Consider the following 27,478-nt stretch of genomic DNA (forward strand, 5'->3'; position numbering starts at 1 on the left):
GACAAAACATTCATACACATAAAATAAAAAGAAATAAATCTTAAAAGAAAAAAATAAAAACAACCGGGTATAGTGGTGCATGCCTTTAATCCCAGCACTGAGGATCTCTATGAGTTCGAGGCCAGCCTGGTCTATAGAGTGAGTTCCAGAGCAGCCAAGGCTACACAGAGAAACCCTGTCTTGAAAAACCAGTTAATTGGCTAATTAGTTAATTAAGATTAAAATTAAAGATTTCTAAATCATCCGGCCACAAGTTTTAGATAATACTTTACATTATACAGCATGACCAGGTTTTAAGTCCCTAAAGATGATTGTCATTTTAAAAAGATACTATTAAACCTGAAAGTTATAGAACGGAGTACGCATAGTTTTGAGGCCGGGGTGGGAGAGGATGGATTTCTGCCTTCTTCAGCAGGCTGCTGCTGACACTAGCAGAACAAGGCATGCGCCCTCCAAGGGGCTGCTGGCCCCTCTCCTGCCTGGAGATTGGAGAGGTTGACAGCCTAACATTCTGTATTAAAAATATACTCTGAGACCTTTGCTCACATTCCTGGGCCATAAGAAAGCGCAGTCTGTGCTGTCACCAGAGGGCATGTTGATGTCTGTGATCCGTGCTGCCACTGGAGACCATGTAAAAGTCCGTGATCCATGCTTCTGCCGGGGGCTGTGGGATGTGGGATGCAAGGAAATGTTATGACCGTAGACTCATAAATGAAAATGAGAGAGACTGAAGAATTCTGCAACAACCTCTTCCCATCCCACCTTGAGGAGAGAGACTGGGGAGGGGCGGAGGGAGGGAAAAGCTACTGAAGAGAGTCCTTAAACACTGTGATAAACATGCTAAAGGACAGCTCTTCGCAGTCCACAGCTTCTGGAGAGGGGAGTGGGGAAGGACTCAGTTTTCTTTAAGGGGCTTGCACTGGAAATCGACCATGCTCCAATGGGTATATGGGCAACACAAATTGGACTTGATTTTGGTATTTTGTTGGGGGAAGGGAGGCACAAGGCGGGTAAGAAGATGGACCTGAGAGGAATGGGAAGTGAATGTGATCGAGGTGTGAAATTCCCAAATAATTAATAAAAATATTATGTTGGGGGAAAAAATGGAAGTTAGAGCCACTACTCCAGCCATGTAGCCTTTATAATGTTTCATAGGCCTTCCTTTGTTTTTAGTTCTTTAGAATGTCTCAGGCTTGATGTTTTTAATGTCTGGTGGTGGTGCTTCCTCCTACCTTCAGAGGTATAAAGGCCTACCCATGCCTGTAAGGGAATGGTGAGTGACCAGGTGTCCGGCTGTGCCTCAAGAGAAGAAAGGCTGTGTCGTGGCTCAGCCAGGCAGCACTTGGTGATACGTGTGAACCTTTTCTGCAGGAAGCTCCCTGTGGCTGTGCCAGAGCAGCAAGGACCTGTGCAGCATCAGTGCCCAGAGTGTGCACTGCCGCCCCTCCACAGTGCAGCTGCCCCCTGACGCTGAGATGAGGACTTACGCTGCCTGCCAGGATGCACTGTGGGCCTTGGACAGCCTTGGACAGGTGTTCATCAGGACGCTTTCCAAGAGCTGCCCCACAGGCATGCACTGGACAAAACTGGACCTCTCCCAGCTAGGTATGGCCAGCGTGTGAACGCTTCACTCAGTATGCAACTGACTAAAGTACCTCACTCCCACACTCACTGTGTGTGGGGAGGCGCGTTCGAGGGTGATGTTTGTCAGTTCCTGGACTTATAGCTCAACTGGCCACTTCTCCAGGTAAAGGAGCCTCTTAGTTTTGTAGGAAGCTTCACCTCCCTCACTCCTGGTAGTTTGTACTATTCAGCACCAAAGGAGCTGGAAGGTGTCCAGAAGGTGCCACAGAGATCTGATGGAAGTTATAGCACTAGGACAGCTGCCCTGCCCTCTCTCTGGCCTTTAAATCTGAAATGGTGACTGGATCCGTGCACGCTAATCTGTGTCTTGGCATCTGGAAGAGTGCCCACTGCAGACTGCACACACAGTTGCGTGGTGTGGGTTCTCGTTCGGCCAGTTAGAGGTGCTGTGCTAGAGTAGCCACTTTTCTGTGAGCCATCCCGAGCGTTAGAGTAGTCACAGCCTGTGGTGACATGGGGGAGTATTTCATAGTCTAAGAAATGTGTATTCTCAGCTGACTCAACAATTCAGTGGAGGCCGAGACTGTATCGGGCAGCTCCCAGGCTCAGAGTGAGTGTGAACATCAGTAGAACTGTACAGTAAATAGACAGTGTTGTGTACTGGTGATCAGTGTTTTGTGGACTTGAATAAGTGTTCAATGTGTAATTCAATCACATGGGAGAAGGGGTGGGGGAAGAGAGAAAGAACGGCTGCCTCCTACATTGACCTGTACATATCACCACCCCTGTAAAGTATGCTTGCCCTGGTCACCTCGCCAAGCCAGTGACTCCTGGCATTGAGGTTTCTGCAAGCTGCTAGCAGATATAAGGCCCTAAACACGATCCCGTGTGCTGTGGAAACTAGCTGTGTGTCACAGCTAGGGACTTCCAGAGGAACTGTGACTGTTTATGCCTTGGGCTTCACACTCTGTCTTTCAGCTCTGCTGGTCATCTAGCTCTCCAAGGGCACTTGGCCAGCCAGCAAAGGCTGCAGCTAGTTGCGGCCTAGACATGGGTACCAGTTGAGCCTGCTGCATGGCCTGGGAGTTCTTGCATCTGTGCAGAGACTCACTGCCCTCAGCCTTTCTCCAACAGTCTCCACCATGGAGAGCGACTACTCATGTCTCTGAGAAAAGCCAGGTTTAGTGTGTGTTCTCCTCACTACCAAACCGTGAGATCTAGGAAGGCCTCCCTCATCCAGCTGGGAATGAAGCCGATTTCCCCAGCTGGTTCCTCCATATGGTCACCCCACCAGTTATTGTCCCATCCTTATGTGTCCAGCAAGTTTCCTGTCTAAATGTGGGTTGTCTCTCATTCTGTTGTGAAGACTCCTGGACCTTTGGTCATAGCACCGACCTCAGGGCCAGTGAGGTGTGCACTTGGACCACTTGAGCTGTACCACCATATTGGTACTGAGCCCAGCCTCTCTTAAGTCTGTATCCTGCTCTTGCTTCCATTTGTTGTGTTATGTGACTGATGCTAAAATAATAGACTCTTGGCACCATTTTTCTCAGTATCCTGAACAATGTCCTAAGTCCAGCTGGTAGGTTTTATGTTGGTACAAGGGAATTAGGCAGGGCTCGGTGGAAAGGTGCCAGGTTCCCTGTGCCGTCCAGAGCACCGAACTACAGCCGGGGGCACTCGGCGTTCCTGTACTGTATTCTCTCCAGGTATGGTCTGTGTATGCAGAGGGGAAAGCAGGTGCCTCAAGAGATAATTTTAGCCAGGCATAGTGGCTTGTACCATTAATCCTTGCACACAGAGAGTTCTAAGCAAGCCAACGCTACACAGTGAGACCATGTCTCAAAACAGAGTCACAGAGAGACTGTGTAAAGTGTGTTATTTTTATGTGTATGGATGTTTGGCCTCATGTACGTCTGTGTACCACATGCATATATGGTGCCCAGCTAGAATTATAGAAGGTTATGGGTACTGGGAATTGAACCTCTAGAAGAGCAGCCAGTGCTTCTAATCACTGAGCCATCCCTCCAGCCCTAAGGAATATTTTTAAACTGCTAATTAAGGCCAGCAGGATGGTTCAGGAAGTAAAGGTTCTTGACACTCTGAGTTTGATCCCTGGAACCCAGATGATGGAAGGAGAAACCAACTGCTGCTAATTGTCTTTGACGTCTACACATGAACCACACACATGTGCAAACACAAAAGAGACTGCGGATTTTGAGCTTAGTGAGCATAGTCAGCCTAGAGCCTTCTCACCTTCTCCCTTATCCTTTTCATCCCTGCAAACCACTGAGCCAAGTGCTACTCTCATTGCTAAAATAGTGCCTGCTCCTGTGATTTGGGAAGCTGAGCCCTAGGATCATAAGTTCAAGGCCAGCCTAGACTACACAGATGTCAAAACAGAGCCACAACAGCCAGGAAAAGGATTAAATTAACGACATTTATTAAATTACTGTCTGTTGAACCCAGCTAAAGAGATAGGATATGGAATTTTACAGTGATTTATTACAATCCTGGTTTTTGGAAGAAAATGTGCATCATTTAGCAAAATTTTAAGATGCTCATAATATTTCATTTCCCATTGTTCATAAATATACCTGTCAGGCACTAGACCATTTAGCAAACTAATGCAATTTGTGGTTTAATTTATCTGGTCACAGCATGTAATGAAGACATATTCAGTCTCGTCTTGTGCATTTAGGTAACAATTAACAAGATTATATCATGCAATAATTTATGTGGAGAAATATTTTATAATTTAGAAAACAACAAGCAAATGCTACTATTGTTCTATGTTGCATACTTTAAAAGGTTCTGTAGCAGGGTGTCCTGGTGCAATCCTGGAATCCCAACTGAGGCAGAAGGCTGCAAGTTTGAGGATAGGTTGTTCTGTTTATCACACTGACACACCTTTTAAAAAAGCAGTTTTAAGAGAAAAATGTAAAGTGTTACAGCTCTTTTTGAATTTGTCTAGCAGGTTTTCTGACTTTGTCGGAAAATCCCTCCCAATATATTTTTTAAAAAAGAGAGAGAGAGAGAGAAATGTAAAAGGGTTTCTCCTTGACAAAGCAAGTGAAATAGAGGTTGTCAAGCTGGGCTCCCCTTTAGTCACAGCCCCAGGCCTCAGCAGCTCTGAGTCCCCCAGGGACATGATAATGTAGCACTGCTCTGGGTGCTCTGCAGCTGCACATCTTACTGCTGCAGGAGGACAGAGCTGAGGAGAAAGTGAACTAACTTCGTACTTTAGGTCAGAAGTGGCACAGCACTTTTGATCACTAGAACCTATCATAGCTGATAACTCTGAAGGAATGTGAGGAAATCAGAGAAGGCTTTCAGAGGGAGCAGAGTCTGCTACCCCACCCTGTGGAACAGAAATTGCTTTATCATAGACTTTCCACATGTAATGTCTAGGTGGATTCTAAGAACTCCATCTTTATTTTTTGTTTTGTTTTTTGCTTTTTGTTTTTCGAGACAGGGTTTCTCTGTGTAGCCTTGGCTGTCCTGGACTCGCTTTGTAGACCATGTTGGCCTCGAATTTACAGAGATCCGCCTGCCTCTGCCTCCTGAGTGCTGGGATTAAAGGTGTGCGCCACCAACGCTGGCTTTTAGGAACTCCATCTTAACTCCTTAGTAAGACATCAAGGAGCCAGGCATGGTGGCACACCTTTAATCCCAGCACTTGCGGAGGCAGAGGCAGGCTGATCTCTGAATTTGAGGCCAACCTGGTCTACAGATCAAGTTCCAGGGCAACCAGGGCTGTTACAGAGAGAACCCTGTCTCAAAAAACCATTTTAAAAAAGACATCAAGGAAAGAAAAAATATATAGTTTACCTCAGAATAAGAGAAATTATCAGGCTTTGGACATGTACAGGGAACACTATCATATCATCCCTTGGTATTCTGGCTAATTGGTTTTCTCTAGATACCACAGTGCAGAGATGCACGAGCCCCTTAGATAAAACATTGCAAGGTTTCCTCTCATCTGCATGCTTCCGGTGCACTCTAGATTATTTACAAGGCAATCTAATGCAATGCAAGTGCCACGGGAAGAGTTTCCATACTGCGCCTGTGCATGCAGCTCAGGTTAGCACAGTGCAGCTTTTCTGTTTTGTTTTGTTGTTTTGTCTCTCTGTGTAGCCTTAGCTGTCCTGGACTCACTCTGTAGACCAGGCTGGCCTCCAACTCACAGTGATCTGCCTGCCTCTACCACCCAAGTGCTGGGAGTAAAGGCATACGCCACCACACCCAGCACAGTGCAGCCTTTTAATGTGTATATTTTTGTACAGTATGTACTGTGCTCACGGGTATGAGTACACATATGCAGGGCACACGCACATGTGGGGAGCAGAAGTTGACATTGGGTATCTTCCTTGATCACTCTCTTACACATGGAAGCAGAGTCTTTCACGTAAACCCAGAGCCCACCATGCCTTCCTAGCATTTATGTGCTGGGGATCCATACTCCAGTTCTCATACCTGTACCACAAGCTTTTTACCCTCTGACCTGTCTTCCCAGCACTGTTTTACTTTAATGTTTTCAATAGTCAGTTGAAACTATAGATGGGGAACCCAAGATACAAGGACAAGTGTAACAGTTTTTGTGTAGCAAGGAATAGTTTTTTTAATGTATAGGTAGCTATTTATTTTATGTATAAGTCCTCTACTTGCATGTACACCTGCAGGCCAGAAGAGGCACCAGATCTCATCATGGATGGTTGTGAGCAGATAGTGCTCTTAACCTCTGAGCCCTCTCTCTGGCCCAGGAATAAATAGTTAAGCTTATGTCATGAAGTCATACTTTCCACACGGCAGAACTGCTGGGTTTTTATGCAATCACAGGGTTGTCAGTCACCTTATGCCATGGACAACTGTATCCACCCAGGCCCCAGAATTGCCAGTTGGGCTAATGGCACCATCATTTTGCCATGCACACAGGTCAAAATGACTCATCAAAATTACAACTTCTCATAAGAAAATGAAAGGTAAACCCCAGATGAGACTCAGAACAAACATATCTGGCCAGAAGACTTACATCTGGACCATGCAGAGAGCTCCTCTAGCTTTTGTCTAATCACAAGGCTACTCAACTTTTATAATGCAATGAAGACTTACTGAGCAAGCATTCACAAATGAACACACGTCATATTATGTAGTTCTGGCTGGCCTGAAATTTGCTTTACACACCAAGTTAACCTCAAACTTGTGGCCAACCTTCTGTCTCTATTTCTAGAGCAGTAGATCTCAACCTACGGATCACAACCCCTTTGGACGCTGGACAACCTTTCACAGGGGCTGCATATCAGATATTTACATGATTGATAACAGGAGCAAAATTACAGTTATAAAGTAGTAACAAAAATAATTTTATGGAGCTGGGCATGGTGATACATGTCTTTAGTTCCAGCACTTGGGAGGCAGAGGGAGACAGATTTTTAAGTTCGAGGCCAGCCTGGTCTACAGAGCTGATTCTAGGACAGCCAGGGATACACATAGAAACCTTGTTTCAAAAAAACCAAAGTAATAATTCTCTATGAGGAACTTATTAGAGGATTGCAGCATTGGGAAGGTTGAGAAGCGAGGGTCTAGAGTGATGGGATTTTAGGTTTGCATCACCACACCTGGCTTGCATGAGTTCATTTCTGAGTGTTTGTTCAAAGGAGGCATACAGATGGCCCATAAGCATAGTAAAAGCTTCTCAGTGTCATTCCTTAGCAGAGGATTTCAAATTACGTTCATGACAAGATATGATTTAAATGGATGACATTCAAAAGGTACCCAGTAATGGGAGAAGCCTGTCCAGAGACAGTTCCCTCTGTCACTGTTGCCATGAGGATGCTCCAGCCAGAAGAGGGTGGCCTCCAGTGTCCTCCACTATGGCAAAAAGGCCTGCCGGGATCCCAGTAGGGCCATGCTGTCAGTGCCAGCTCCCATCAGCACATCCAGAAGCTGATCAAACATAGGCTGGCTATCCTCAGGCCTGTGACTTCATTCCATGGCTTGACGCTACAAAAACAGCATGGTTTGCTCTAGGCATCTGGGCACAGGTATGTGGAGGAGTGCAGTGATATGCATGAGTGTTCCGGGTCCACTGGTGCTGGTGATTGCCACATGCACCCCAAAAGCTCTTGGCCATGCCCAGACAGTGCAGCATGAGTGAGGAGTACCTTAAGGCCTATCTAGACTGTGGGAGCACACCTGGAGTCCTAGCACTTGGGAGAGTTGCAAGCAGGATCAGGAGTCCAAGGCCATCTCTTAACTATGTAGTGAGTTGGAGGCCGGCTTTGCTTATATGAGACCCTATCTCAAGACAAAGGAAAAAAGGCTTTGTTTAAGGAAAAAGAGACATCCTTCTCCTTTCTGTATGTGGCTATAGTAGTTATACAGATAAGTCAGTAGAATAAAAAGCTTTTATTAATCTTAAACATCTGGTGGGGAAGCGGAACCCCGCTTGCATGCATGAGTCCTACTTTCAGTCCCCAGCATAAACGGTGAGCTGGTGCATACTTGTAATGCTAGCACCAGAGACGAGTCAGCAGCATTAGAAGTTCAAGGACATCCTTGGATACATAGCAAGGGGAAGCCAGCCTGAAATACAAGAGACCCTATCTCGAAAAACCAAAAAACAGACAGACAAACAAAAAGCCTTGTAAAAAGAACTTCTATTCGCCTGCTTCAATTGCCTCGGTCTGCTAATCTAGTCCTAGTCCTGGAAGCTTCTAGCCTCCATACAATCTAACCTAGGCCTAGACTGTTTTCAGCCTCTGAGACTCACTGCTTAGTAAGCTCACCCTTTCTTGTTCTGGTTCAACTCAGCTAGCTGTTCTGGCTCAAACTCCTCTCCCAACTGACTTACTCAGTCTGACTTTCCTCTACCCTGAATTGCTCTTGTTAGCCTCAAACTAACTCCAGCAGTCTTTTCTAATCTCTTAGCTCATTCTCATTCTCTAGCTCACTTGGTCTTCATCTGAGTTCTCTCCCTGTAACCAGTCTCTCTATTGCTGTAAAACTGCCTCCCCCGTGCACCCCCCCACCCTGCGCTCATATTCTCTCTCTCTCTCTCTGTATGTGTTTGTCTGTCTGTCTCTCTCTCTGCATGGCCCCCCCCCCTTTTGTTTTGTTTTTTCAAGACTGGGTTTTTCTGTATAGTCTTGGCTGTCCTGGAACTCACTCTGTAGACCAGGCTGGCCTTGAACTCACAGAGATCCTAGATTAAAGGCATGTTTGCATTTCAGCTGGATCATACAGACCTAGAAGTCTTTAGATATGATCTCTTGCCAGAGCAGCCATGTTCTAAATTAAAATTCCTCTACAAAACCTAAATGTTAATAAAGATAAAAGCATGCACTGCTAGTAGGCATATGAAATGGTACAAATTGGAGAAGCTGGCATTTTCTTTAAAAGTGATGCTGCCAGTCCTGATGGCCTAATTACGACCCTGAGCCATGTGATAAAAGGAAAGAAAGAATTAACTTTTTTGTTTTGGTTTGGTTTGGCTTTTTGTTTTTTGAGACGGGGTTTCTCTGTGTGGCCTTAGCTGTCCTGGATTCACTTTGTAGACCACGCTGGCCTCAAACTCACAGCGATCCGCCTGCCTCTGCCTCCTGAGTGCTGGGATTACAGTCATGTGCCACCATGCCCAGCCTAAGAATCCACTCTTGTAAATTGTCCTCTGACTTACACACATATACACCTATGAATGTAGGGACTGGAGAGATGGCCCAGTGTCTCAGAGTCTGCTGCTGTTTCGGAGGGCCATCTATGTCAGGTGGCTCATAAATACCTGTAACTCCTGCTCCAGGGATCTGATGCCTCTGTGACTCTACACACACACACACACACACTCTCTCTCTCTCTCTCTCTCTCCCTCTCAACTTAAACTACAATAAAAATAAGTACATTTGAGAAAAAAGTGTAAAATAAGACATCTAACTTCTGTCCTGACAATTCTACTATATATTTTTTTATTCTAGAATAAATATAGGAGCTGGAGAGATGGCTTAGTGGCTAAAAGCATTGGCTGCTCTTCCAAAGCACCTGGGTTCAGCTCCCAACACCCACGTGGTGACTCACAATTGTCTGTCACTGTAGTTACAAGGGAGCTGCCTTCCTCTGCCTTCTTCAGATACTGCACACATGATACACTTACGTACATGCAGGCAAAACACTCATAAAACATAAAGTTAATTTTTTTTTTTTTTTGGTTTTTTTTTTTCAAGACAGAGTTTCTCTGTATAGCCTTTGCTGTCCATAAAAAATTTTTTTAATCTTTGAAATAAAAGAAAAGTAATACATTTCTGTTCCCCTAACTCTCCCTTTGAGACTTGGTCAAATGTTCAGTCAGGGCAGCTTTAAAATAATCATAATCCAGCCTCTCCAGGTCTGGGCTTACAGGTGTGCACTGTCAGGCCTGGCTTGCCGCCAGAACAAAGCATGTGCAAGAATGGCCATAGCAGCTTTACTCTAGTAGTGAAGCATGGAAATGTCCCAGATGTCCACCAGTAGGTAAACAGAAACTGTGGCGTTTGTGTGCAATGAAGTGATGCTTAACTACACAGGATGACTGCTGACTCGTGCATGGACTTGTACCTGCATGAACTCCAAAAGACTGAACTAAGCTCCAATGTAGAAGGCAGTTGGGGCCCTCTTTGGCTACACAGCAAGTTTGAGGGCAGCCTGGGGTACATGAGGCTTCAAGCAGAGGCCATGGGCAGGGAGGGGCCTGAGGAAATTCCTAAGGAAACAAAATGTTCTGTATCTTAATAAGGTGTGGGTTGTTCTTGTAGATTAACTTGTCAAATCTGGACTTAAACTTGAACATTTATTGTTTATAATAAATACACTGGAGGTCAGAAGTAGCTGGCCTGGGTTCAAGTGTGCTGTCCATCTGTCCCTCTTTGCTTCCTGTGTTGGCCACCATCCTGCCATCCTCCACTGTGCTGCAAGGCTTGAAATAAGCTGTGTGTGACCTGGCTGAGAGACTGTCTTAGAGTAGTTAGAGCACTTTTTAATTGTGAGACTGTTATCAAATATAATTTCTTCATTGTTTTCTTGAGGTGCTTTGTCCAGGGCTCTGGGACCAAGGCACATCCTCCAGCCCAGCTTCTTTTCTTTTTGACTCCTTCCATTTCATGTCCTCTTATGGCTAACAGCTAGTTTAATCAGCAAAGAGAAAGTGCAAAAATAAAAGTGAAGATTCACACCAGGCGGTGTTGGCTCACACCTTTAATCCCAGCATTCAGGAGGCAGAGGCAGGCGGATCTCTGAGTTCGAGGCCAGCCTGGTCAACACAGCAAGTCCAAGACAGCCAAGGCTATTATACAGAGAAACCCTGTCTTGAAAAGCAACAAAACAAAACAAAAGTGAAGATTCTCTAGATTTTTTTTTTTTTTTTTTTTTTTTTTTACTGTCTTAAATCGTTTATTGGGCATGAATTTACAAACATTCCATGTGTTAGTGGTAACGGTGTGGCTGGAGAGTGTTGTACCTTCTCTAGGCTGCACGGTGAGAGCCACCAATAGTGTGGTGGAACTTGTGGCGCTTTCCAAGGCCACAGCTCTTGCAGCCAGCAGATGTCAGCCACATTCTCCGTGTTTGTGGACTGGCTTGGTGATCCACTGGGTGTCAGGATTTCTTCTGATAGCTTTATGGGATGGATCAATGAGGATAATCTCAAAAAAATTATATGTGGAATCTTCCCCAACCCAGTAGGAATTCAGGACTCTCAGGGCCCCACAGTGGCGTCCAGCTCTCTCCTCAGCAACAGACTGAGGCTTCTTGCAAACTTTAGCTGGTTAACACCATGGGGGACAGGCTTTCCGTAAGTCACACCCTTAGGATCTGGATATTTGCAGCCACCACAGTGGACACAAATCCTGTAAACGACATAACCTTGCTTGGCCTTGTATCCCAGCCTTTGTGCCTTATCGGGCCAAGTGAGGCGGGAAGCCCTGTGCAGGGCAGAGAGCTGTCGGTGTTGCCAGCAGCGAACCCTCAGAAGAAAGTGCATCACGTCGGGACTTATTCCTTCACAGCTCCTGGATGTGTTTGTGTGCGCCCATCTTGGCTCACCTGATGGCTGCCACCAGAGGAAAGGAAGAAGCTTTTCTCCCACAATTCCTTTTGTTGATTCTCTAGATTTAATTTTAATTCTAGTAAATATGAGTCCCTTTCCCAAACACATCCAGAATTGACTAGCAAAGGTCACATATTGGCTGAAGTTAATGGGGTGGGGGGGTACTGTGCTTGATGGCATCATGCCTACCTAGAGAGCAGCTTACACTGGATGCTCTGGCAGATGAGACAGGCCTCCATACCTGAAGCGGAAGGACAACACGATGATGCACAGCAGTGTGCAACTGCACATGTAGCCTCCTGTCTTCCTTTGAAGTCGAGTTTATACACCAATTGAAAGATCAGTCATTTGACAAAATAATTACAGTGTTTCCTGTTTCTCTGCAGGAACTGTCAGACTGAGCAGCTTGGCATGTGGAAAGCAGCATATCTGGGCCTGTGACTCCAGGGGTGGAGTTTACTTCCGTGTTGGAACCCAGCCTCTAAATCCCAGTCTGATGCTTCCGGCTTGGATCATGATTGAGCCGCCTGTCCAGGTGAGCAAAGCTAGCCTGAGAGAGCTTGCCTGTGGTAAGAGGGAAGTTATTAGGCTCCTCCCAGGGGCACATGGAGAGGTATGCCCTGTCAGCACTCTCAGTCACTTGACACTCCAAGCTGGGGAGTTGGTATTTGGCAAGTTTAGAGCTGATCAAGTTATTTGAGATTATCTGAGCCAGTGCACACTTTTCCACTCCTAAAATAAGAACATTTTGACTTGCCACCAAATGAACATTATCTTTAAAAATAAATTAAGCATTATTCAAAAATACCAAAAAAAGTAAAATTTGCATAAAATGTTACCTGGAGATATGTTATCAGTGGGATTTGTTGTTTCCCCTGACAATACTGGAGATTGAACCTAAGGCCTCACAAATGCCAAGCAAGCTCTCAACCACCGAGCTGAGGCCGATGGCCTGGTATTAGTGTTCTGTGAGTGCCTTTCCTCATCTTAAGAACCTTTGTTTCCTGAGTGAGTAAAGCTTTGTTTCCTGAGTGAGTAAAGCTTTGTCATGTGTGGGGGATTCAGGCCCAGCACTGCTGCATCCCAATACCTACTTCCTGGCTTTCAGTTATAGTGTGTCCTGACACAGTTTTTTGCTAGTTGCTCCTGGAGACCTAAATAGGTTTGGTTCATGTGCTGAGTATATTTCTCTTAAAGAGAGACGGCTCAGTGGTTAAGGGCACTAGCTGCTCTGCCAGAGGACCAGGACTCAATTCCTAGCATCCTCATAGTGACTCACTAACCATCCTTAACTCCCGGTTAATTGGATTCGACATCCTCTTCTGGCCTCCTTAGCAGCAGGCACACATGTGGTGCGGTGTACATGCAGGCAAAACACTTTGTACTGAAAAACACAGAATTAAAAGAAAAACTTAGGCTGGGCAGTAGTAGCACACACCTTTAATCCCAGCACTCGGGAGGCAGAGGCAGGTGGATTGTTCAAGGCCAGCCTGGTCTACACAGGGAAACTGTTTGGAAAAACAAAAACAAAACAAAACAACAAACCCAAACCTTTATGTGAGAAGCCATGGCATCTCCAGAGTTATTTGCTCAGGCTCCTGCTCATCCCTGCTTTGTAGCTTTATGGGAAAAGGTGTGGTTACCTCACGTAGAAGGAACAGGGGCAGGAAGACATTCTTATGGCAGTGAGAGAAATCCTGGGTATCCTGCAGCTGTAAGGTTAAACAAGATGGACTCTTAATACCCTCCGCACACAGTAGCACACTAGCCAGGGCATGCTGTGTCAGTGCAGTCCTGTAACCCACGCTCCGCATTCCCTCCACATGCAGTAGCACACTAGCCAGGGCATGCTGTGTCAGTGCAGTCCTGTAACCCACGTTCTGCATTCCCTCCGCATGCAGTAGCACACTAGCCAGGGCATGCTGTGTCAGTGCAGTCCTGTAACTCACGTTCTGCATTCCCTCTGCACACAGTAGCACACTAGCCAGGGCATGCTGTGTCAGTGCAGTCCTGTAACCCACGTTCTGCATTCCCTCCGCATGCAGTAGCACACTAGCCAGGGCATGCTGTGTCAGTGCAGTCCTGTAAACCCACGTTCTGCATTCCCTCCGCATGCAGTAGCACACTAGCCAGGGCATGCTGGTCAGTGCAGTCCTGTAACTCACGTCTGCATTCCCTCTGCACACAGTAGCACACTAGCCAGGGCATGCTGTGTCAGTGCCAGGTCCTGTAACCCACGTTCTGCATTCCCTCCGCATGCAGTAGCACACTAGCCAGGGCATGCTGTGTCAGTGCAGTCCTGTAACCCACGCTCTGCAATCCCTCTGCACGCAGTAGCACACTAGCCAGGGCATGCTGTGTCAGTGCAGTCCTGTAACCCGCGCTCTGCATTCCCTCTGCACGCAGTAGCACACTAGCCAGGGCATGCTGTGTCAGTGCAGTCTGGACAGGAGCACTGATCACCGCACTTGTTTGCCATCTAAGTGTAGGCAGTCAGTGCCTTTGTTCTTGAAATCCCTGCTACTGCATGCAAGTGGACTCCTTTCCACATCAGCATCATCCTTTTTTTTTTTCTTTACAGTAATGACTATATTACTTAAATGTTTTTATTCAGCCATGCCTGAGTACGGGCTTGTAACTCTAGCTAGGAGGCTGAGGCAAGGCTTGCCTTGGCTACAGAGTGAGAGCAGGGCCACTGTGGGGAGGTAGAATAAAAGGAGTTTTACTAATACATAGTGAGTTCAAGGCCAGCCTAGATGTCTTATGAGACATCTTTCACCAGATGTCATGTGCTCAGAGTTCTTCCATGTTTTAGCACTCACGGGTTTGGCATTCTTTTTTATGAACTAATAGCTCCTTCAGTGGAGACCACAGTTCATCCGTACCTCGGTTGATAGTTATTTGGCTTGTTTCTGTTTTCTAGCTATTGTGAAGGCCCCACTAACATTTGTGTGCAAATCAGGGACACATTTCAGTTGCACCAGGTCCTCTGCTGGTCCTACAATGGTTCACTTTGTACAAACAGGAACTTCCTGCTTTCTGCAGTGATTCTTTCATTTTGCCTTCTGCCAACAGAATGTGAGGGGTTTCAGTTTCTCTACATACTGGCCCCAAAATGATTTTTCCTAAATTTTTGTATCCTTAGTACATGTGAACTGGGTTGTGTTTGTTTTTGGTGGGGTCTCACTGGCTAGTCTGGAACTCTGTGTAAGGCAGGCTTGCTCTGAGCTGCCCATTTCCTCCTCTTGGTTTCTGGGGCATCTTGTCACAGCAGTAGAGCAAGTCAAATGAACACAGCTGTGCTGTGCTTCCATTCCTACACCTGATGGTCTGCCACCCTTCGTGTTGTTGTGTATGCTGTTACAGTTGGTTTGCTGTGCTATTGAGGATTTTGTGTCCATATTCCTGAGGACTATTATCTGTGACTTCCTGTTCCTGTCATGAGTTTGTGTGGTTTTTGTGTCAGGATAATGCTGACCTCCCAGTGCATGTGGTGTAGGTAATGGAGGCATAGCTTGGTAGTAGAGCTGCCTGGCATGCAGTGGGCCCTGTGTTTAATCCCCTCACTGCTAAGGGAAAAAAAAGACGTCATTGTTGAACTACTTCTACTTGGAAGAGCTTGTGAAGGGTTGGTATTAAGTAGTTTTTAAGCACTTGCCAGATTTTATCAGGGTAGTCATATTCACCTGTGCTTGTCTTTTTGTGTGTTTTGTTGTTGTTTGTTTGTTTGTTTGTTTGTTTGTTTGTTTGAGAAGAGTCTCACTGTGTAGCCCTCGCTAGCGTGGCACTCACTATGTAGACCACACTGCCCTCAAACTCAGAGATGCGCCTGCCTCTGCCTTTGAAATACTGAGATTAAAGGAGTGCCCCACTACATCCAACTTGTCTTTTTACGTCTATCTTATTTGTTTTGTTTTTTATGTGTCTGTGTGGGTATATACTGCGTGTGTCCACAGAGGTCACTAGGAGGCAGTAATCTCCCAGTGCTCCAGTTACAGTGGTTGTAAGGCAGCCAGTATGGGTGTTGAGGTGCAAACTCAGGTTATGGGTGTGTCTTGATGAGGGGTTTCGCTTTTTATTTTACTTATTACTCTTGTGAGTGTGGACATGGGCAGGCCATGGTGAGAGCAGGACAGCTTTCAGCTGTGGGTCTCTCCTTCCCCGTGGGCTCCAGCTGCGGAGCTCAGGTCACCAGGCTTGTGCAGTCTCTTTACTTGTTTTGTCTATTTTGTCTTGATTCAGTTTGAACAGTTCTTTTCTTTTTTTAAGTAATTTGTTCATCTGTGTCATCTAACTTATTGGCATCCAGTTTCCGTATAGTATTATCATGACCCTCTTATTTCTGTAAGATTGTGGTAATGTCCTCTTTTACTTCTGATTTTCATAATCAGGGCTTTTCTGTGTGCTGTGTGTGTGTACTTTGATGCACATGAATATGGACTTGCACACTGCGCATGAGGAAATCTGGTGTCCCTCGCCTTCTGTCTTCTTTGATGAGAGTCTATTGAGCACCACTGTGTACAGCAGGCTAGCTGGCCTGGGGAATTTCCAGGGATTCTTCTTTCTGTCTCTGCCTCCCATCTCTGCATGGGAGTGCTGGGGTTACAGATGCACACTGTAATCAGTGTCTGCCTGCGCTTGGCTTCTGGGATCTAAACTTAGGTTGTTGTGCTTTACCATGCAGGTGCCTTACTCCCTAAGCCGTCTCCCCAGTTCTTTTTCTCAGCCCATCATAAAGTTTGTCAACCTCATCGCCTTTTGAAAACACCATCTTTGATTTTATTGAATTTTTTTCTATATCATTTTCCTGTATCTTCTCTGTTTCTACTCTGGTCCTTCTTATTTCTTCCCCACACTCTTGTGTCCAGTGCGGCTTTGCTTCCCGTGATATTCCACTGGTAGCTGCAGGCTATATTCGTTGTACTTATGCATGTTCGCAGACGTGTAATGACAGTGGGTTAAGCAGGCCTTGGCACATAGCAGTGGCTGTGTTAGGTACAGAGCTAGACTACAAGTTACAGTGACAAAGACCTTGCCCCCAGCCTCTGCCATAGGAACCTCTCTGCATCGTGGTCATGGGGGAACTGGACAACATGAGCACATTGTCAAACCACAGAGTTTTGTTACTGTCTTCAATTAGATTCCACAGTCACCTCAAGAAAGCAAAACCAAATGCCGATGGCAGAAAGGTTTAATGGGAGTGATTGAGGGCCCGGCTGACTGTCGTGATCCACAGCTTGGCCCAGGAAAGTACCAAAATAGAATAAAATCACATGGAAGGACATCAAAGCTGAGGTCCAGATAAAGCTGCTGTGTGACTGCTAAGCATCAGCTCCCTCAGCACGGCAGCTGAGTATGTCTCCTCCTCTAGTACAGCCGTACAGCCGGTGCTGTGGAAGGAATCTGTAAATACAGGCGCTCTCCACATTGTTCCTGGGGAGGAGGGAAGCTTTGTGTGGGGTGGGCCTTCATGAAGTACTTCTCCAGGAAGTGCTTCCTTACTCCTGCTTTGCCTCAAGAAGTACAAGCCAGAGGAAGTTCTCCCTACTTTACAAGGAAATGCCTTTGCTTAAAAAAGTTTAGCAGCCTGTGCATCATCACAGTCCTGCTGTGAGGCAGAGCCTACGCTGGGACCCATGCCTGCTTCTCCCAACCATTCCTGGGAAGGCTCCTGGTGGGTTCCTTAACACCACATGACTGATTGTGTCATCTCCTTTTCTTTCTTCCTTTTTTCTTTCTTTTTTCTCATGTGCATTGGTGTTTTCCTGCATGTGTGTCTATGTGAGGGTGTCAGAAATTGGAGTTACAAACAGTTGTGAGCAACCATGTGGGTGCTGAGAACATCCAGTGTGGGTGTGTGGGTGTGCTTTCTTTTTTTCTTTTTCTCTTTTCTGGCGGAAAACATATTTATTGCACCTATTCATTTTTCTAAGGTTGGGATGACAGTGAGCTCTTAGAAATGATCCCCTTGTAACAGGCTGAGTGCTCTAAGCACATCTATCCTTTGTTTGTTTGCTTTGTTTTTCGAGACAGGTTTCTCTATGTAGCGTTGGCTGTCCTGGGCTCGCTTTGTAGACAGGGTCTCATGTCATATAGGCTGATTACTATGTAGCCAAAGGTAACCTTGAACCCCTGACACTCCACCTCTGCATCCCAAGTGCTGAGATTACAGGTGTGTGCCACCGTGCCTGGTTCTTGCACATATGCATACATGAATATGTGTATGTCACAATCAGGTGGGTTTCGATCCAAAAATGCAGGAAACCATTAAATTACAGTATATAGATAAGACAGAAATCACAGCTCTGGAGTTGTAGACAAAGCCTTTAACAAAGTTCAACATCACTTCATAATAAAAGGCCTGAAGAAACTAGGAATAGAAGGACCATGCCTCAACATAATAAAAGCTATATTCAACAAACCTATGGCCAACATTGCATAAATAGAGAAAAAAATTGAAAGCACTTCCTCTAAAATTGTGAATGAGACATGATGTGGCCTCTTTTTTACTCAATAGAGTGCTTGAACTCTTTTTTTTTTTTTTTTTTTTTATTTATTTTTCTTGTATGTGCTTTGGTGTTTTGCCTATATGTATGTCTGTGTGAGGACATCAGATTTCCTGGAATAGAGTTGCAGACAGTTGTGATTTACCGTATGGTTGCTGGGAATTGAACCGGGGTCCTCTGGAAGAGCAGTCACTGTTCTTAACCACTCAGCTATGTCTCCACCCCAAAGATTTATTTCTTTATTATATATACAGTGCTCTGCCTACATGTAGCACCTGCATGCCAAAAGAGGGCACCAGATCTCATTATAGATGGCTGTGAGCTACCATGTGGTTGCTGGGAATTGAACTCAGGACCTTTGGAAGAGTAGGCAGTGCTCTTGGCCACTGAGCCATTTCTCCAGCCCCGTGCTTGAACTCTTAGACTGCGATAAAGCAAGATAGATAAATAAAGTGGATATGGATAAAAGAAGGAAGAAGCTGAGTTACCTCAATTTGCAAATGGTATGATTCTATATTAAATTACCCTAAAAGCTCTACCAAAAGCTGAACCCCAGTAAACACTTTCAGAAAAGTAGTAGGATATAAAATTGACATTAAAAAATTACGAGCTTGAAGCCGGGTGTGGTGGCACATGCCTTTAATCCCAGCAGAGGCAGAGGCAGGTGGATTGCTGTGAGTTCAAGGCCAGCCAAAATAATAGAGAAACCCTGTCTCTAAAAACCAAAACAAAACAAAAAAACAAGAGCTTGTTTTAGGGAACTAGGGAGATGGCTCAGCTATTAAGAGCACTGGAAGCTTGAAGGCCTTGGCTCAGTCTCCAGCCCATGCTGAGATCACACTGACTGTAACTCCAGTTCCAAGGGATGTCTGGCCTCTGCAGGCACCTGAATGCATGTGGTGAATATAAATTCATGTAGGTGTGCACACACATTAAAAAAAAAAATCTTTTAAAAATTAGAAGCTTGCCAGGTGTGGTGGCCCACACCTTTAATCCTAGCACTCAGGAGGCAGAGACAGGCAGAGCTCTGAATTCGAGGCCAACCTGGTTTATAAAGCAAGTCCAGGACAGCCAGGGCTCAGTTACACAGAGAAATCCTATATCAGAAAAAAAAAGAAAAAAGAAAGAAAAAGAATTAAGAGCTTTTCTATAAGCTACTTAACAAACTTGCTGAGAAGGAAATCATAGAAGCTGGGCATGGTGGTACACATCTGTAATCCCAGCATTTGAGGGGGGAGGTAGGGTGGCCATTACTGCTAGGTGACCCAGGCTACATAGTTTTAAGACCACCCTGGATACATGAAACTTTGTCTCCAAACTTTATAAAAGGAGCTAGATAGATGGCTTGGCTAATTTTACAGAGGACCTGGTTCAGTTCCCAACACCCATCTGGTGGCTCATACTGGCTATACCTCCAGTTCCAAGGGATCCAATGCCCTTTTCTGGAATCCACTGGCACTGCGTGAATGTAATACACATATATGCACACAGGGGAACACCTTCATGCATAAACAGAAACAACAAAAAACAGAAATTAAGGAGGAATGGCTAGATGACTCAGTAGAAAGCTTTCCATGAAGCGTGAAGACCCCAGCACCCAGGTGGAAGCTGGGCATGGCAGCACGCTTCTGTAACTCCAGTATTAGTACAGCAGAAACAATCAGATTGCTCCTGAGATTTCACTGGTTAGCCAGTCTGGCTTTTGTGTTGGCTCCAGGTCCAGGGAGAGATACTGTCTCAAACAAGCAAACAACAACCACACAAAAAAGCAGAGGGCTGTGGAGGGACAAATGATGCTGACTTCTGGTTTCCCCATGTGCATGCACAGGCAGTTGCACCCACACGAACACACAGATGCATATACCACACACACAAAGTGGAGTAAAAATATATATAATAGCTCCAAAAACCAAACAAGCCAAAAGCAACAAAAGAGGATATAAAAACTAAAGTGATTTAAACTAACCAAGGAGGTGAGAGACCACTACAATGAAAACTTTACAACACTAAAGAAACAGTGGAAGACACTTAGAAGTGCTCAAGGACACATAGCACAGTGAAGCTGTTCACAGAACCACAACACACTGACAGCAGTGAAATTTAAGTAACATTTTACTTGTAGTTTGGCTACTTGCCAGCGCTGTCAGTCTTGGTCTTATACCAACCATCGCTCTCCGAGGCCAAGTCTTCAGAGAAAACAACACTGCATGGCCAATAATGCCACCACGTGGAGGAAGGAAATGGGGGGATGCAGGAGCTCAGCAGTTGAGCAATAAGATGAATTAGGAAGAAGCAGAGCCTGCTGGGGTTGGGTGAAGTGGGGGCAAGTGCCTGAGGACTTCTCTTTTATTTAGCCACAGAGCCCAGGGTGCTATGAAAGACCACACCACATGTGCTGGTTTTAGGAGCACCCCGAATATGGACAGAAATCTGCAAACTCCAATTCTGAAAGCTGCTAAATACAACTAAAAATATTTTCTCCAAGTCCTCCCAAGCACTAGCAAGTCTGAAAACTGACTCATTTGTTTTGAGTACTTTGTAGAAACTTCACCCCAAAACCACTATAAGGAGAAGGCTTTACCAGAGACAGGAAACAAAAATAGAGGAGCTGCTGCTAACTGGAGAGGCTTCTGTTGCTCAGTCTCTGTGCCCATGGGACCCTCTGTGGCTCCCCCTCTGCTCAGCTCGGAGGGTGTCCTGCAGGGCACACAGGGCACTCACAGGCTGTGATTGATCCTCTACATACTTCCTAGAACTCAGACTCAGAAAATTCCTCCTGACTTTTGTGTCTTTTTACCGGATTCTCTCCATTCCTCTCACCCTTGAACATACTTTTTCAGGGCCATTTGTGGAAAAATCCCTGGTTTCATCAATAACTTGTGAGTAATGTCAGTGAGCTCAAAATGTGCACGCACTCTCGTGGCTCCTGGAGTCAGTGTCCCTGAACAGGTCTAGAACCCTAGAGCCATAGGAGGAGCCAACCCAGGTGTCACATACCCACATCTGCATTTAGCTCTGCCACCTCTGTGGCATATCACCAGAGCTTGCTGAGGCCAGAAGGCAAAGTGCTACTCAGGGTAAGAACTGCTGGGCTGTCCCCAAGAGAAGAGGAAACAGCATCACCAAAAAGGAGTTTGGGTTTTATATGGTGTCTTATGTTACCCAGGAGTGTGGCAGGAGAGCATTAAGGGAAAAGAAACCCTCGCAGGCAAAAGGAACTGCAGTAAGCCATTTGGAGGGGTTTTGGTTTGGGGCGTGTGTGTGTGTGTGTGTGTGTGTGTGTGTGTGTGTGTGTGTGGTGTGTACACACATATGTGCCAGAGTGCCTGTGTGAAGGTCTGAGGACAATTTTTTTAAAGATTTATTTGTTTATTATGTATACAGTGTTGTGCCCTGAGGACAACTTTATAGAGTCAGTTATCTCCTTCCAGCATATGTGTGTTTTGGTCTCCAGCTTAGATCAAGTCTGCATCTCAGGACACTGACATGTCGTCATCCTTCATGTTTGCACTGAATTCTCTCTAGAGACTTGTTGGATCTCTTTCCTGGAAAGCAGACCACAGAAGCACTTCTGCTCTGTGTGGTATAGATGACACTCTACCATGTGACCCTCGGTGTAGGAGGTGGCCTGTTGCCACACAGTGATTCCCTTGGTGCCGCTACCCTTCCTTTCTTCTTCTGCTCCTGCTGGAATTCTTCCTTTTGTAGTTTGGACTCCCAAACCCAGCCTTTTCCCCTCCCTACCAGTCTCCATCGTGTGTGTGTGTGTGTGTGTGTGTGTGTGTGTGTGTGTGTGTGTGTGTGTGTGTGTGTACCTTGTACATACATACAGGGACCAGAAGACAGTAGAAACAGGGTGTCTCATCATTTTTCAACTAGGCTAGCAATCAGCAAGCCCCAGCAGTCTCCTCTTCCGTGCCCTAACCCTGTGTTTACAGCAGTGCACAGCCATGCTTCTTATACGGGTGCTGGGGTTCCAAATTCAGGTCCTCATGCTTGCACACACGCACTCTTACCATGAGCTGTCTGTATAGCCCCCAAAGCATGGTTTTTGAAGTGTCTTCTCCCGTCATGGTCCTGTGTGGTTTTCGTGTCCCCAGCTTGCTTGTTTATGATCTTACTCTTTAACGGTTTTTTCCATCTTCCTGTAAATAGGGGCTCAGTAAAACCACCAACTCCATGGATAGAAAGATTTTGAGGTAGGGAGAAAAATGTCAGGAAAACAAATTTTATATGGCAGTCAGCAGAGTGAGGTCTCTGAACAGATACAGACTGTTCCAATTGAGTTGACTAGATGCCCTTGCCAGAGGTAGTTGGCCTTTGGGGAGCGTAAGGGAGGTCCCTCAGATGAGGTAGGGTCTTGATGGTCTAAGGGAGGCTCTTGGTACACAGAACCCCACTGTAGGTCTGCATTTACCCAGTAACAATTCTGTTTAGAACAAAGTTCTGTTTAGGACAATGTCAACAGCACTGCTACGGGGAGAGGAGGCTTTAGACCTTATTTTCCTCCCTCCCCGCCTTATTTTGGTTGTAGTTTGGTTTTGGTGGTGCTGGGCATGATTAGGTGGTACAGGGAATGATTTGATGGTGCTGGGAACACACAAGTACTAGAAAATACTCACCACTAATCCCATGTCTTTTGTTTGTTTGGAGACTGGATCTTGCTAAATTGCCCGGGCTTATCTTGAATTCACTGTGTAGCCCAGGTCAACTTTGAATTTGTGATCTCCTGCCTCAGTCTTCCAAGTTGCTGGGATTACTGAGCTGTGCTGTCAAGCCTAGCTTTAGTATTTTTCTTTTTCTTTGTTTTTGGGGGTTTGAGATGGTTGTTTGTTTGTTTGTTTGCTTGTTTTCAAGATAGGGTTTGTTTTTGTAGCCTTAGCTATCCTAAAACTAGTTCTGTAGACCAGGCTAGCCTGGAACTTAGTATCTGGTGGGCAGATAATGGTCCCAATTGGCTTTGCCTACCTGCTCAGGACAGGCAGGATGTCATAGTTATCCATCTGCAACATGCCCCTTACAACTAGCTAAAGATTTATTTATTTATTGTGTACACAGTATTCTGCCTGCTCATATACCTGCAGGCCAGAAGAGGGCACTAGATTTCATTATAGATGGTTGTGAACCGCCATGTGGTTGCTGGGAATTGAACTCAGTACCTCTGGAAAACCAAACTGTGCTCTCAGCTCCTGAGCCATCTCTCCAGCCCAACAAATGCTGGTGGTTGTTGTTGCTGTTGTTGTTGATGATGATGGGGGTGGTGGTGATGGTTTTGATTTTTTCGGTTTGGAGTGTTTTTTTTTTTTTTTTTTTTTTTTTTTTTTTTTTTTGCTGGGGTCTGAAGACTTGCTGTAGTCCAGATGCAAGGTGTACTGGCAGTATTAGCATCTAGGTTTCAAGCTAATCTGAAATGAAAAGACCAGAGGCAGGAAGAGGGTTTGCTAGAGAGAACAAAGGACTAAAGGGAGCAAATAAGTGAGGTGCCACAAATAAATGGGGCCTATGTGATAAACCCATACACCCCAATGTCCCAAGGCTTAAACCTACTAACATCAGAGGAATACACAGTAGAGCCCCCAAGTCCTCTGGGAAAAGGAAATTGAGGGTTGTATCACATTTTAAATGGATTAAAAGTTAAAAAAAGAAGCCGGGCGTGGTGGCGCACGCCTTTAATTCCAGCACTCGGGAGGCAGAGGCAGGCGGATCGCTGTGAGTTCGAGGCCAGCCTGGTCTACAAAGTGAGTCCAGGATGGCCAAGGCTACACAGAGAAACCCTGTCTCGAAAAAACCAAAAAAAAAAAAAAAAAAAAAAAAAAAAAAAAAAAAAAAAAAAAAAGTTAAAAAAAGAGAAAGTTGGAGAGGAAACCCAAGGAAGAAGAAAAGGTGGTCTTCAAGGCTCGCTGGCCTCGGCCGCTCTGCCTCGGGACTCTGCTGGCCATTTTTGGTGCAGCTGGTACCGCTGTCTTGAAGAGCTCCGGCCAGGCTGCCTCTGGCTCTAGGTGTTTCCTGCTGAGCTTGGTCCAGCCTCCACAAGTTCTGAACAGCAGTGCTCTGCTTGGGCAGCATTTCCTCTGCTGGAGAAAGTCTGTTTTCCTTTTAGCCTGAGCTAAGGGACACATAAAGATGTGCAGGAGTGCACGTGCACACCATGTTACTGGTTGTAGGCAGTGAGTGTCTGGGATAAAGGCTCAGCCTGGCAGTTTGAAGGGCTCTGGTCTAAACCCAGACACTTGTTATAAATTCACAGGCCAGTCACTCTAGCTCCAGGCATTAATTTTGTAGTTTTCTTACCCAGAAAGCAAAGGAGTTGCCCTTGGCTGGCCTCCTGGGCCCTTTGAGCCCAAGATGGTATCTTGAGCTCTGGAAGCACAGAAGCGCCAGTTTGTGTCAGTAGAGTCTGTCCTACAGTGGAGGTCATTGTACTGCCTATGGCTTGTTGCTCGGGGCCCCGGGGTTGTTCTCCTCTGCTGTGCTTGGTTTGTGTTTGTTTTGTGTTGTGTTGTGTTTACTAAAACATTTCTCTTTTTTCTTGTTTGTTTGTTTGTTTTTTGAGACAAGGTTTCTCTGTGTAGCCTTGGCTGTCCTAGACTTGCTTCATAGACCAGGCTGGCCTCGAACTCACAGCGATCCACCTGCCTCTGCCTCTCGAGTGCTGGGATTAAAGGCGTGCGCCACCACACCCGGCTCTCTAAAACATTTCTCAAGCAGTAAAAGCCCAAACACAGGAGCTATTTGAGGGGAAATGCAAACCATGGCTGCCTTCCTTAGCAGTCTGCCCAGCTAGGGGAGAGGGTGAGTGGCACGTGAGAGCTCGAGCTGGCAGGAGGACTGACCGACCTGTGGTGGGCATGGAGGCCCTGAAGCCATCCTCATGGCTCATAGGAGAGAGGGCTCCAGTTCTTTGGACTTAGTGTGTACCAGGCCACGAAGCACTAGAGCAGGCAACACAGCCTGTCCAGCAGAGCCAGTTGCCCATGACAGCAGGGAGAGCTGGCCTCTAGTGGTAACTGCCAATGAGGGGTCTGGAAACACTTACACACTGACCTCCCCCACTTACAGGTCTGGCTATGCCTCTTGCAAAGAGGTGACAGCAGCTTGTTCTTTGCTTATTCTTCTCTTTCTTACTACTGTATGGTGGCCAGTCAGGTGGAGCCCTTCTGGTGGGGTATGCCAGATGGGAAGTCACCAAGCACAGGTGCTAATTCACAGATGCTGGTGTGTGGTGGGCGTGCTGTGCACCTTGACATTCCGGCTCTCTGATTTAGAAGCCAACCTGGCATAAGCCTATGTCAAAATGTGGCTCAGTGGTAGAGCACACACACAAACTCACACACACAAAATGGAACCAGGCTTTGTCTTGTGGTAGTTAACCTAATATAAATGGAGCAGAATTTACACTGCATCTGCTTAGGGGACTCCCTTTTTTATTTATTTATTTTCTTTCTTTGCTTTTTTTGGTTTTTTGAAATAGGATTTCTCTATGTAGCCCTGGCTATTCGAGAACTCACTAAGTAGACCAGGCTGGCCTTGAACTCAGAAATCCACCTGCTTCTGCCTCCAGAGGGCTGGGATTAAAGGTGTGCGCCACCACCCTTGGCTTAGATGGCCCTGCTTTTTCAAGACCTTAGAACCCTTATTGTTGCCCCGGGTAGCTTCCTCAGCCCACATTGGGACTTTTCTCCTCAATTTAGGAAGGCATCCACAGGGATGCTATGTCGAGATCATAGTAAGCTCATCTGTAATCTCCTTATGATGGCTAGAGGGTTACTGCTTCTGCAGGGGGTGCTTAGGAGGAAGAAAATGTGGCCTTGGTTGTTCCTAGTGATCGGGTGGTCCTGGGGCTTTATTATTAGGGAGCATGGGACAGCATCCTCTACCCCACTATATTTAAAGGAGACTCTAGCCACCAGCAGCCCCTTTGATCTGCAAAGATTTAAGCATGTTGATGGCTATAATTAAACTACTCCAGAAAGGTGACTTGGCTTCTCACCCCTCTATACTGTAGAGCCTTTTTAAATGACACTTAACAAGTGCGTGAATGTGCACACATAGGTATATCTACATTTTCTCTCTGTTTACCAAGATTCTATGTAAGTTCCTATTGTTCCCATATTTTTGAATCTTTAAAAAAAAATTTTTTTTTCACATTTAGTCATCTTGTGGGTGGGGGATCAGAACACAACTTACAGGAGTTGGTTCTCTCCCTCTTTCATGTGGATCCTGGCACTTGGCTTGGTGACAAGTACTTTATCCACGTGCCACCTCACTGGTCATTACTCAAACTATTTACTCTGTTGAATGAGTTGAAATCTTCATTTCATCTTTTTAAATATATATGACGTTTTAAAGGTAAATAAGCTAAAATTTTCACTTTTACCTCTTTATTCAAGTGAAATATTTGTAGTTGTAGACTCACATGTGCTTATGGTTAGCATGGTAGGTACAGCCAGCACTCAGTGTGTGTGGACAGGCTGGGCCCTGCACCCAGTGTCAGTGCCATGGGGTACAGCCAGCACTCAGTGTGTGTGGACAGGCTGGGCCCCGCACCCAGTGTCATGCCATGGGGTACAGCCAGCACTCAGTGTGTGTGGACAGGCTGGGCCCTGCACCCAGTGTCAGTGCCATGGGGTACAGCCAGCACTCAGTGTGTGTGGACAGGCTGGGCCCTGCACCCAGTGTCAGTGCCATGGGGTACAGCCAGCGCTCAGTGTGTGTGGACCGGCTGGGCCCTGGACCCAGTGTCAGTGCCATGGGGTACAACAACCCATCTTCCTCACTCTGCCCCATTGCAGGAACTCTTTGTTCTCTAGGGCTGGGGCTTGGCCTAGAAGAGCCCTCCTCAGGATCTACACCTCATGATCCCAGTCTCTGGGATAGCAGTAGGCATCACATGGTCAGAGTGTAGAGCAGGCATTTTGCTCAAGGAGACCTAAGGCATACTGTTTGGGCATAGCCTGCACTGCAAAGCTGGCAATGAGCAGCAGGCCCAGGCACTGAGATCCTATGGTGATCCATGGGCATCCCACTGCAGAGCTAAACTAGGCTGAACACATGTGGCCTTGTAACTGGGATTTCTTGTTTTGTTTTGTTTTGTTTTGTTGTTTTTTTGAGACAGGGTTTCTCTGTGTAGCTTTGGCTGTCCTAGACTCGCTTTGTAGAGCAGGCTGGCCTCAAACTCACAGAGATTTGCCTGCTTCTGCCTCCCGCGTGCTGGGATTAAAGGCGCGTGCCACCACCGCCCGGCATAACTAGGATTTCTTATGCTGCTTTGTTTTATGTTCCCTGTGACACTACAGGGCCATGCAGAGCCCCTGTG

The 27,478-nt window shown here is 46.0% G+C and overlaps 1 protein-coding gene, 1 non-coding gene and 1 pseudogene across 2 annotated transcripts in view; 2 read left to right on the forward strand and 1 right to left on the reverse strand.

Annotated features, from left to right (window-relative positions):
- The window catches only part of Tecpr2 (tectonin beta-propeller repeat containing 2), an 89,948-nt gene that overhangs the window by 58,576 nt on the left and 3,894 nt on the right, over positions 1–27,478 (forward strand). Inside the window, exons 16-17 of the mRNA XM_051151635.1 lie at positions 1,372–1,605; positions 12,043–12,191. Of these exons, the coding sequence (XP_051007592.1) occupies positions 1,372–1,605; positions 12,043–12,191 (383 nt within the window). The remainder of the gene's footprint in view (positions 1–1,371; positions 1,606–12,042; positions 12,192–27,478) is intronic.
- Positions 4,528–4,588, forward strand: LOC127197047 (U7 small nuclear RNA). The gene has a single exon (XR_007831586.1). It is a non-coding gene; the product is annotated as a U7 small nuclear RNA (small nuclear RNA).
- Positions 11,035–11,642, reverse strand: LOC127195428 (60S ribosomal protein L15-like; annotated as a pseudogene).

This window comes from Acomys russatus, chromosome 1, assembly GCF_903995435.1.
Source record: "Acomys russatus chromosome 1, mAcoRus1.1, whole genome shotgun sequence".
NCBI lineage: Eukaryota > Metazoa > Chordata > Mammalia > Rodentia > Muridae > Acomys > Acomys russatus.